This window comes from Esox lucius, chromosome 11 (genome assembly GCF_011004845.1).
Source record: "Esox lucius isolate fEsoLuc1 chromosome 11, fEsoLuc1.pri, whole genome shotgun sequence".
Taxonomy (NCBI): Eukaryota; Metazoa; Chordata; class Actinopteri; order Esociformes; family Esocidae; genus Esox; species Esox lucius.
Genome location: NC_047579.1, coordinates 38,455,942 through 38,468,087, shown reverse-complemented (window position 1 = coordinate 38,468,087; position 12,146 = coordinate 38,455,942). Strand labels below are relative to the sequence as shown.

The 12,146-nt window shown below is 41.9% G+C and overlaps 2 protein-coding genes across 2 annotated transcripts in view; both read left to right on the top strand.

Moving 5' to 3' along the window:
• Positions 1-288: 288 nt before the first annotated feature.
• Positions 289-5,252, top strand: pyya (peptide YYa). The gene is made up of 4 exons (XM_010874396.4): positions 289-418; positions 1,456-1,643; positions 3,550-3,630; positions 4,850-5,252. Exons 2-4 carry the CDS (start codon positions 1,456-1,458, stop codon positions 4,872-4,874), a joined length of 294 nt encoding a protein of 97 aa, XP_010872698.1. The 5' UTR covers positions 289-418; the 3' UTR covers positions 4,875-5,252.
• A 5,022-nt stretch (positions 5,253-10,274) lies between these two features.
• The window catches only part of mpp2a (membrane protein, palmitoylated 2a (MAGUK p55 subfamily member 2)), a 20,675-nt gene continuing 18,803 nt past the window's right edge, over positions 10,275-12,146 (top strand). Inside the window, exon 1 of the mRNA XM_013135905.4 lies at positions 10,275-10,369. The gene's annotated coding sequence lies outside the window, so the exon portion shown is untranslated. The remainder of the gene's footprint in view (positions 10,370-12,146) is intronic.

Genomic DNA, 12,146 nt, shown 5'->3' with positions numbered 1-12,146 from the left:
ATCCTCTGTCCAATTTCAGGCTTGCACTAGGTTGTCAATAGGATATACTGTACGTGATACAAATTGTCCCATATGCCGGGTATTCTACTAACCAAAAGTATAGATTACGTCAAAGGTGAACATTTTGTTTCCCCACATTCAAAAAGTTCGACTAGGTGCATTAGTAATATGTTCATCATCAGGTGACGTCGGTATTATGCTCCCCACACCCCTTCTCACCAGCCGAGCAACCGTGCACCAGGCGGCTGCGGGTATATAAACCACCTCGTGCTGAACTAAAACGAAAGACCAGCGATTTGCTGCAAAGACAACAGTTTAAAAGGAACGTTGTAGAAGCCAACCAATAGACTCCACACTCCTGGACGCCAACAGCCGTTGTCTATAGCCTACTGTAGCTCGTACGTGAAGTATTCTAAAAGTAAGTACAACTTTAAGTCTTATGCATTTTAGATGTTGTAAGGACAATTGTGCACTTTAAAAGCAGATTTTTGTTTTTTATATTTTTCTTCATAAAAAAGCGTCCCTTTGTAATGATGCAAAGTTGGAGGCTTATGTTTAGCATAATCTGACATAACAGATTTATGTAATTAGTTGTCATTTAAAATGCTTCAGAAAAATTCAAGCAGTCTGCTTGACTGTGCACAACTCTATTTGTGAAAAAGCTAGAATATGGTTGGAATAAAACATTACCATGGCAGCCACCGGCGCCAAAGTTGCGTTATATGTGATTTCTGTGAAGCAACAAGTAGACTAAATCATGTTCATGATCAATGGTATTATATTGACTGATCGTAGCGATAATTTGTTTTTAAGAGTAGAAGTTGTTATTGGCCATAAGCTTTTAACGATTATTTCTGCTGTGACCCATGAGACTTAATCCCTTTCAAACTCATTTTTGTAAGTTGGAATGGCATTATTTTAATGTGGATTTTAATTATTCATGTCGCCCATCCTAATCAAATTCAGTTTAGTTCTAATCGAACATGGACATTTGTTTTACACTAGGCTACAGTTCTCTTCAGAATCCTACTCAAAATGCAGATTCTAGGATTTAAATAATCTGTCACAGGTGAACATTATCGTGCACGATATTAGACAAATAAAACATATTTTGTGATGCCAGTTCATCTTCAAAATTGATGTTATATTTATGTGCAGGTATTTTTTCTAATGCGTTTTTGGTTCTACATGGAAGCCAAAAATGTTTTACCTGAAACCAAAACGGTTTATTCTGAAACTACTTGGAATGTATTATCAAGACGTAGTTCTGTTTTAATTCCCGGAATGAATAAAGGTAAAATAAAATGTTTTCATGATTTGAAAGCTTAGCAGACAGATTACCAAAATAAACTTTCTTAGAGTAAAATTATATATTAACTTCGCGCCATCAATGTAAAAAAAAAAAAAAAAAACTGAACTTGACCGTGCTGCCTAACCGTCCTCTCCTGACCACAGATGGCCGTTATGCTGAAACCCTGGACCGTCCTGGTTGCCCTGGTGCTGTGCGTACTGGTGTGTCTCGGAACCTTCGTGGATGCCTACCCACCCAAACCGGAGAACCCCGGAGAAGACGCGCCTCCCGAAGAGCTGGCCAAATATTACACTGCGCTCAGACACTACATTAACCTCATCACGAGACAGAGGTGAGCTGGCTGCGCTCCGTCGGGCGCGCTTCACGCGCACGTTTTTGGCACTTCAGCGTTCCGTCCTCTGAGCACTAAAACCCCAAGGAAGTATTTTATCTGAAGTTATGAACAACATAGACGGCAAAGGGATTTTTTATTATGCTGTTTTTTTTCCAATCTAGGAGAGGTTAGGGCGTCTGCTCTTGCGACAGCGGCCCCTGAGGTTTCGTATCTAGCTCGCTCATAACACTTCACATACCATTAAATACTATGTCAGCCCCGTGAGTATGTATCAACATTAGATTAAAGGGTACTAAAGCTTCAGGCCTTCCCGTTATAAATAATGCCATAGCAATAAAAGCGTTGAAGACGAACGGACCGAGCGAAGCCTCCCTATCGAATTATGGATCCATGTGCGCCTGCAGGTCCCTTACAAGGTATCCTGTTTTGATATGGTGATGTCTGGATTGAGGAGGCGGGCTGTGTCTGGAGCTGAAAGGCCACTGAAGCAGGCACATCCGTTAATATTTATGGCATTCAAATAGGCCATTGATCTTTAAGAAATAATATCCGTAGCTGTTAAATTCGATTTAATGGGCAAAATGTTTACCCTTTCAAAGCCCATTATTATACAGCATCCGCAGTCAAGTGGTCGGCCTGGTGCTAACACCACTATGGTCTGGATTGGAGCTAGTGGTAGCCTATACTGGGAATGCGCAAATTTGAAGGCCACATGGGAATAGGAAAAGGTGAATTGGACATTTTAGAAAATGTTACTTTACCAAGAGCACTGATTTCCCTGGAATCCAAAACATATGGTATATGACACCAATATTTCCTCATGAAGTCGTTTTTGAGAGAATGATCTGACGGTGAGGGTTCCAAGAGAGCCTATTACGTGGTGTTACTGCCAGCTGTCTCTGCCGCAGGAGGGATTGCCTGAGTCGGTTTTCCTAAACGGCTGGTTGGTCACACTCAGCCTTTGCATCTCCGGCATCTCTTTGGAGTGCCCAGTAGGGCTTCTGTTGGAGCGTAAAATTGCCTGGGTTTTCTGAATGCTAGTTGGGGTGACATGATGTGAAAATAGACAATCTTCTTCTCAACAGGTTTCACAAGCAGGTGCAGCAGTTCCAGACGAATCCCACTGAGATAGTCAACTTCCTTTTTCAATTTCCATTGCAAATTGATCTTCCGTACACATCAGGCGTACGGGGAGTGCTCATAACCAAACAGACAAACACACTGGGGGGGGGGGGGGAGAACAATTATTTCTTGCCATAACAATCTAGGCAGAGTTTGTCTATCTAGAAATGTCCCTAATAACGAGAAATAACACGCATTGTCATATCGTAAAAAAAACTCATTATATTTGGTTAACGGGGAAGGAAGTCCCCTATGGGTATACTTTCCTGTTAATGCTTCACATTACGGCTGACTTTTGGTTCAGGGCCACGGTAGCACCTTGGTGGGGAGATGGCCCCAGGGGAGAGGTTGGGTCTCGGGGTAGAGAGGAGCTTCTGACTCCCTGGGGTTTTAATTGGCCATGTCTGGTGACACCCGTGTCTGTGGCAGTCAGCTGACACGATCTAGTTTCACACATACATACAATTACCACCCAATTGACTCTCCCAGTCCATTCAACTAAGACAGCCAACTAGGCACATTTTGACAGCGGAATGTTTTACCTTGTCATTGAATCATGGTGCCGAAATGGAAAAATTCCCTGATTGGTGGCAGAAGTGTGACCCACCTGAGGTGTGATGCCTCGTGTAGTTTGACAGTCTTTTCTTTTTCTTTCTTCGTTTTTTCCTCTTTTCTCTCTCCTCTCTTTTGCTATCTTGATCTTTCTTCTTTCCTTCTCTCTCCTTTTCACTCTCCTCTATCTCTGTCTCTCTCTCATTCTTTATTCCACTCCATTCTCCAGGTATGGTAAGAGATCCGCTCAGGAGGGAGTGATGTCAGACCTGCTGTTTGGAGACAATTCAGACAGAGACCAGAGATCAAGGTCAGTCTATCAAAGATATAAGGTGCAAGGACTCAAGTATAACTCTTTCCCTGCGTAATTGTGTAACCTGGGCGATTTAACCGGGGCGAGAATGCCAGCTTATCGACTACAGCAACCTCCTGTTGAGGAAGAGACTCACGCCGCTTGAGACACACCCACTTAGCTTGAGCATCAATATATTTGGATTACATTCCAACCTCCTGTAGTCCACTGACAAGGAGTGGCATGGATTGTTGTGTTAGCTGACCAAACTGGCCTAACACGTACTGCCCGAACTCTTGTCAGGTTGTGTAGACGAAACACAGGGAAGGCAATCAATCAATGAAATGTATTTATTTTAATAATTTATTTATTTAAAGCCCTTTTTAAATCAGCAGTTGTCACAAAGTGCTTATACAAAACACCCGGCCTTCAACCCCAGTAGTGTTGAATTTCAGTGGCTTGGAAAAACTCCCTAAGAAGGCTGAAATTCAGGAAGAAACCTAGAGAGGACCCAGGCTCAGAGGGGTGGCTAGTCCTCTTCTGGCTGTGCCAGGTGAACATATTTAGAGTACAAATTGTAATAATTAATAAATGCATGTGGGCTGAGTCCAGAGTCTATTTAAACTTAGTCCAGGTCGGAAGCATGACCAGTTGGACAAGGACAGGTGTGGATGGGGGAGGTGTCAGAACAGTGGCAGCTGAAATCGTCAGGTATCGTCTTGATCTGCAACACAACCAGGAGGACTTTGGACAGGGACAGCAACGGGTCTTTCAAGCCTGGTACTTCTCAGGTGTGGGCCAAGACCTCATGTCCTCCTAAGTTTAAAACGGAAGGAGACAGGGACATTTTGAAAATGCATTCCTTAGATCTACAGGGGTTTATAGTGGAGAAGGAGAACTGACCCTGCTCCCCCAGCACAATAATATAGCACCTTAAGACCTTGGGGCTGAGACAGGGGGGTCCCCAGACAGGGTCCAACAGGCAGGAAATCAATCCACCCACATTGCCAATCATCAACCAAAGGGCCCCCCACCAACCGGAAGCATGGCACTATGAAACTGTGAACTAGTGGCCTGGTTTGTAAATGGGAGACATGGGTGACATTTAGGAAAAGTCTTCCATGCACATTTTTAACTGATGTGTCTTTGGGTGGCACAATGGTAATTCTGCCTCTCCATGTGAGTCAATTACCTTTTTCTCTCTTCCCTCTGATCTTACTGTGCTTCTCTTCCCCAGATATGATGAATCTTACATGTGGTGATTCTTCTTCCCCATTGGGCATTCTCTCCTGGTGTCCACCAATACCTGGAGAGGCCAACCAGTGCCTCCCACAATCACTTCACCATCTACACCTGGACCACAGACCTTAAGATGACCCTAAAATCAATTTCCTCTTTCTCCTTATCCCTGTCAGGCTTCTCTCTCCCTCACACCAAGTCTCTGCCTCATTTCTTTCACGTGAAGACAATTGTACATAATTTATTATTGAATAAAGATATAGAATGCAAAAGATCTAATTGTTGATTAAATCACATGTGTAACCTTCACTGCTGTATGTCCTAACAGAGAATTATGTTTAATTGTTGGTACTGTATAAATAATAGTTTGTGTGCGATTAAAGTTAGATGGATGACTATTACAAGATGTGTCTCATTCATTCTTAAATATCCATTATAGTGGAATTGTATTTTGACTGGCAGAAAACATGAAATCTAGACAGGTGCAAAATGCATGCCCTCCTCTGCGGGTTCTTTCCAAGCCAAGTCGCTGTAATGGTTCTCTACTCTAGACAACGGCTGTTTCTGGTGCATGCAGTGGAAATCAGGCATATCTTAACACCTCTCTTACACAGTGCTCAGTTGTTTTTTCTAGAAATGTATGTTGAAGACTCCTCGTAATTGCAATACTTCTCTCCATCCAGTAGATGTCACTCCTGTAAGGAAGATAGCTGAAATGGACATGAGTGGCGGAGTGAATGAATTGTGAACATTCATTGAATTTAGATTTTCTGTAACATATAGTGAGGTTGGGATTTGAAGGTTCTATCTACACAAAGCAGTAGTTCAATATGTCAAGCGCCAATGTCAATTTCACATTCAAGGAGTGTTATTTTTTCTTTTACACTATTTCTCCGCTGCGCCAAGCAGACTCTGGAGAGTCAATGTTGAGATATTTGCCTTCTAAAGCACATTTGATGCTACTTTAGTTCATATCACTCTCCAATCTCCTACATTTATTGAGCTCACAGATACTCCCAAGCCACTCCAAGCAGTTACAAGAAAGCGACAATGTTAGAAAACGATGTTCAACCACATTAACCCTCAAACCACAGAGTCCTCTTTGGCTTTGTTTGTTTTTTTGGGTCAATATAATTGACCCAATCATCCAGAGTCATGTTTCCTACAAGTTGCTTCTATTTTAGCCAGGTCCCCTCTTTATTAATCTTAATGAAATTCAATGAAAATATTATGCCCAGAGTAAATAAAACTAAAACCCAATGACTAACCCAATGTGGGTCAGTTGTCATTGAGTAAAATGTTGTAAAATGTCCTTTGACAGAAAGATCATTCAGGACCTTTACCATCTACTGTTTTTACTGTTTAGTGTTATGGTCAGGTGCAGCAAAGTTATACATTGTGTTGTTTGTTTTATCGCATTTCTTTTATTCATTTTGGTTTTTATTACATGTTGTCACATCCTAAAACATTTGTGATGTCCAATCATGGCCTTGACTCAATGTAACAACTTCATAGCTTGTGCTGGAGAGTTGAAAATGGAAACGTTTCCTCTGCCAGCCCATCTTGCCACGCCGCCTGGATTCTCATAAAACTGCCCTGTCATTCAGGAGGTCTCTGACATATGATGGACCTCCTGCCCACTTCTACCCATCTAACAACTATCTATTATATAACCTATTATTTCAACATTACATTATCACCACAACTATTACATGAGTTTATTGCCAACAAATAATGATGTTGCACTTAATATACGGAAACTGAATATAATGCATCATAACATTAATAACAATACTTACTCAATGTTATTTATTACAAACAAATAATTGGTAAGAACACACATTAAATAATAAAATGACAGCCATGGCAGACTTCAGGTAGGTTTCAATCAACTTCAGTTTGGAAAAGCTTTTCTCTTCTAATGAAGGAAAGCAAGCAGACCCAGAAGGTTCATGTTGGTTCATGGCAAATTCTGGGCTAGTTCCGTTCCATCCAAATCTGACTGCCCTGCCACAGCTAGGGGTGTTGCTTAGTGTGTCACAATGTTCTGTCAGCTCACCATTGGACAAGCTTATAAAGTGGGCCAGCACTCAAAACATGTCCCTCACTTACTATGTCAAAGATTGAGCTTCAGTTTTTGTAACAAGTGTGCTGGAGGTCCCTGGCTGAGACTCAACAAAGGTAGACAGCTTTTGATGATGAATTTTCTGCTAAATTATAAGTTATACCAGCTAGCTTGTTACGGGTTGCTTCCCCTCCGCCCTGAGTCAGGTGGTTCGGTCCCTGTTTTGTTTTTTCACCTGGAGTGCTGGGGGTGTGTTCAGTAGGGCAAGGGGCGTGGCAGAGTCTTCACTGCAGAGCCATTCTTCGCAGCTGCACCTCATCCACATGATTCACTCCAGCAATATTTAAACCCGGGCTGATCACCTCTTCGGCGCCAGTTCGTTATCTACTACCCATGTGGTACTTGGCTCTCAGTTCTAGTTACTTGCTATTATCATCTGTGTGCTCTATTTTGCCTTTGTTCCCTGAGTTTGTACTTACCCTGTGTTTCTCTCCTGTTACCTGCTCAGACCTGCTGTTTCCTCTGCTGTGCCTACTAGCTCCTGGCCTCACCACCCAGCCTTCACCGTCAGCTCTCCCCCAGCTTCGGACCTGCCTACACTGTTTTCTCTGAGTACCCTGGCTCTCCATTAAAACCTTTTTTTGAACCTACCTTACGTGGTCTGTGTGATTTCTCTGCGTTCTGGGTCAGACGTACTCTAACATAGCTAGTGTACTAGCTAAGGAGGAGAGGGTATGCCTAGTTTATTATGTGGCGGCCCCAGCGCTGACCCACACAACTAGTGCTGTATGTTTTATTTTTGGTTGCCAGTCTGCACCCCTGCATCCAGTTGCTCAGAGCCAGCTCCCATAGCCATCCCTGTTGTAGCCTCCCCCCCGATGAGATTCGTTAATGCATTCATAGCTTTAGTTTGCTGCATGTTCATGTTTCGTCCCTCTTTGAGACGTGTGTCACTACGACGGATGGCCACGCCCTGCATAACACCCTGCAGCTGGTCCACACAAAAAAAAAGAGGCCACAGAGGGAATAATGCCAGTATTTAAAGCAATGTACTTTGTCTTGTGCTATCTGTGAGGGTCTTGTTTTGCCTGTTCTCTGTGTTTTTTCTGTTTGTTTTTAATAATTGAAACTGAACTTTGTAAGGTTCTGTTCCTTCTTGGTTTTTGTTTCTTGTTTTTGGTCTGTTTGGTCTCTTATATCACACTATTCTACCAATCTAGTTCATTGTATATCTGTTTTACTTTCAAGGTTCTGTATTTCTATGCTCAGTTTGGTTTTTCACTTGGTTTGATCACTTTCACCTGCCGCTTGTTAGCACACTGTATTTATTCAGTTAGTTTTCTCAGTTTCATTGTGAGGTATTATTTGTGACTGCACTACGTATTTCCGATTTCTTTGAGTGCTTTTCCATGTTTTGACCTTCTAGCTCATTTTGACCAAACTGACCGTTTCTTGTCTGGGTCCTTGCCAGTACCTTCACACCATTTCTTGTGTATTTTTGGCCCTGACTGCCAGCCTGACCACAACTCAGATTTCTGCCTTGCCCTTGTGTACATTTGCCTTTTTGATATCCTGGTTTTGACCTCTGCCTGTCTGACATTCGAGTTTGCCCTCAGTCCTCTGCTCAATAAAGAATGCGCTCTGTGTAAGGAACCATTCTCCAGCCTCCCTGTGTTGTGCACTGACAAACTGGATGTGGAAACATACTTGTGGCATTTTTTCTACAATGGAAATCAAAAAATCTTTGGGAAGTTCTTTCCAACACTGTTGCAGTAGTTCCCACAAATGTGTTGCACTTGTAGGTTGCTTTGCTTTCACCCTTCTGCCAAGTTAATTCCAAACCAGCTTGATGGGTTTAAGTCTGGAAACTGCGCTGTCCGCTCCATGATTTTAAGCCTACCATCTTGTTCTTTTCTTCTAAGGTAGTTCTGACATGGCCTGGAGTTATGTTTTGGGTCATTATCTTGCTGTAGGATGAACCCCTGACCAACTAGGCATACACCAAAGGGTATTGCATGGCGCTGCAAAATGATATGGTAACTGTTTTGGTTCAGGGCGCCACTCACTCTGTGCAAGTTGCCAACTCTGGATCCAAAAAAAGACCCCCAGAACATCACTCTTCATCCTCCATGTTTGACAGTTGGTGTCACACACTGAGGAACCATCTATTCACCTATTCAATGGCATAAAAAAAGAACCTGCATGATGAACCGAAGATTTCACATTTTTATGAAAGCCTCTTTTTCTTATTTCGCCATCTTAGTAATGGCTTTCTTGCTGCCACTCAACCTGTTAAACTGTAGACCCAAGTCTTCTCTTAATAGTAGAAACTGAGACATGCTTACTTCAGCCAATGTTAACTTGAGCTTTAAGCTGTTGTCCTGTCTGCCACCTATCAATGAAGCTGTTAACTCTTCTATCACTTAAGCTGAAGAATGTTGTCTTCTGATACTGTTGTGGCTTTGGGTCTGCCAGATCTCTTCCTGTCAGAATTGTCTCCAGTTTTCAAGTGCCATGTGATGGTGTATGAAACTGTACTCACTGACACCTTGGCTTTCTTTGCAATTTCTCTAAAGGAAAGACCCTTTTAAGGGTTATAATGGTCTGTCGGTCTTCCTTTGTTAATTTATTTTTCTCGCCATTATGAGAGCAATATATTACTTCCTTCAGTACAATACTGTCCAAATAATGCTTAATATGGTGTAAAAACACAGTCTGTATCAACACTGCTTTTATACAGACATAGGGTTTGTAAGTAATCAACAAAAATTAGGACACCTGTAGCAACTGGTAGCATCAACTTGGAAGGCTTTATTAATTTCCTTTGCTGCAGAACAGCTTAAAGTTGTTAAACCATTAAATATTTAGGCTTTTTTTTATAGAGCTGACATGTAAATAATTTTTAATTATTTGTTAACTGAAAGTTTTTTTAACCTCTGACAGTTAACCACTTAGTTAATAGTATTTCTGGTTATTCACTGGACTTGAACAGCTTACATTTCAATGAAAATATTAGGGGGTTCTGAAACCTTTGACTGGTAGTGTACATGGTTATATTCCTTTCATTTTAAATGTTAATATGTTTAATTACAGGAAAATGTTTCATGCGGAAACCAAATATTGATTCGAACTTGTGTGCAATTTTTTTGTTGTATTTTTTCTACTTATTTCTACTTATTTTTATTTATTTGTTATTGTAAATATCTGATAATGACACCTGCTGCACTTACACTTGCTGCTTAGCATAGAAATACTGAAGGAAAGCAATGACGGAAAACTCTTTCACACTAATAAGTAGCCTAAATGTGTGCTCTTGGTGGGGCCCGCATTGAGCAATGAAGTGTATTGCCTCTTTAAATCTCCATCTCGACGACTTCGTTGTGATTTGACAATCAGCAGCGGTTCAGAGACCGCAAATTAAACAGACAACGACGCAACAACGAGACGGAACAGGTTAGTGCAGTCCCGTTATGTAAAATTGCGTTCTAATGTTTGTAGTTACGGTAATGTATATTTCCAGCGAAATGCTTTGCATGGCAGATTCTCTATTTGAGTTTCTCTTTTTGTTCCCTTTTTTAATGTTTTGAACCGAATCTCGGGGCTTTGTGTGTGGAAGGCAATATGCTGTGAAATTGATGGATCCGATACAACGTATAAAAGAACAGTCCGACTAATACTTCTTCGATCTAGACACAGCCTATAAAAGAGACATCCCTGTGTTTTGAATTTCACTGTAATGATGCATTCCGTAGTCGTGTTTCAGTTATCGGTTTCAGACCCCCAGCGTGTGGTGCCTGTCTTCCATATGTGCGTGTCTGTTAGCCTACGCACCGAGGATAACGGTGCACTTGTATGTGTATATCATAAAAAAATGCCTTCAGATTAATACAAAAAACGTTTTTTCGTTAATGGAAAAATATAATTCCCCAATATTCTAGTATTGGGGCAAGCAGGAAATACGTCAATACAATGTAATGCGCGCTGTACACGCACCCACATGTTTTAGAAGTATCTGAAGCTCCAAGGTCCGTCTGCCACGAACCGGGCTCGAACTAGGGGTTCTATGATTCGCAAGACACGTGACTAACTCCCTTGATAACGTTCTGGCGGGCTAAGCCGCCCAGAGCGTCCCCATGGCTCCATTCCGTACTTCGAAATTAGTTTACAGACAATCTAAACTTTGCCGCGGACATCACGATAAAAGGATAATCATGATACAGGATAAGCAAGCACCTGAGAAGAGATGTTTTTGGCAGATGCGCTGTTTTCCAGTTTTCCTCTCTTTTTCTCCATCTTCCATGTTCCATGAGTTAGACAACACTACTGTTTGCTCCTTGGGGTTTAAGGCCAGGTGTTTTGTAAAATCACTTTGTGACATCTGCTGATGTAAAATGGGCGTTTATAAATACATTTGATTGATTGAATTTGATTGAGCTAGCTCAGATTTATGAATCAATCAGTCCTTTGGGACCTATCATTTTCAGTTTTGGCTCATATACATTTAATTACATAATCGTGATATTTTGTTCTTTTAATATTAAAGAGTTAGTACAGCATTATTGACCGCCTATCCATGCGGTATATTGTAAATATAAGTTCTATATTCCACCATGGGTCATACCAAAGAACAGCGCTTGGCCATTGTGTATTGTTCACAAAAAATCTCCCTCTGTCAACATATGAAATTATGGTAATGGACATAATTTTATTAAAATATTATTCTGTATATCCCTCTCTTCTGCTCTGTCTCTCCCTTTCTCTCTCTGTCCCTCCCTCTCTCTGAAACAAACCAGAATAATATAACTATCAGGCTAACACACAGTGTTTTATTGGGAGCCATGCAAGTTCCTTCGGAGAGACCGGGGGTGCGGGGGCAGATATTTGGACTGAAGCAGATGGGGCCCATAGCCTATCTCTTAGGGGGTTTGGGTGAATGAGAGGGTTGGGGGGGCAATAAGGAGAGCAGATGGAGTTCATAGCAGCGTGTGATCTTGTTAGGGCCTGCTAGTGGTGTCGATAGCACAGGAGGCCACTGCTAGATGTGTGGGAGGCAGGAGAGAGGGATGGAGAGGGACTGTACAGGCAGGAGAGAGGGAGGAGAGGTGAAAGAGAGGGAGATAAAAAGGGATGGGGAGTGATAGAGAGGATGATGGGAGGATGTGGGGGGATGATGAAGAATGTTGAAGTATGAGCTAGATGGATAAGGATGGGGGGTGAGTGGGAGGATGTG

Bases quoted from the DNA above. Each gene is read 5' to 3' on its own strand.
- pyya (XM_010874396.4), top strand. From the start codon at position 1,456: ATGGCCGTTATGCTGAAACCCTGGACCGTCCTGGTTGCCCTGGTGCTG. The intron at 1,644-3,549 runs GTGAGCTGGCTG...TCCATTCTCCAG, and splicing joins AACCTCATCACGAGACAGAG to GTATGGTAAGAGATCCGCTC. The intron at 3,631-4,849 runs GTCAGTCTATCA...TCTCTTCCCCAG, and splicing joins GACAGAGACCAGAGATCAAG to ATATGATGAATCTTACATGT.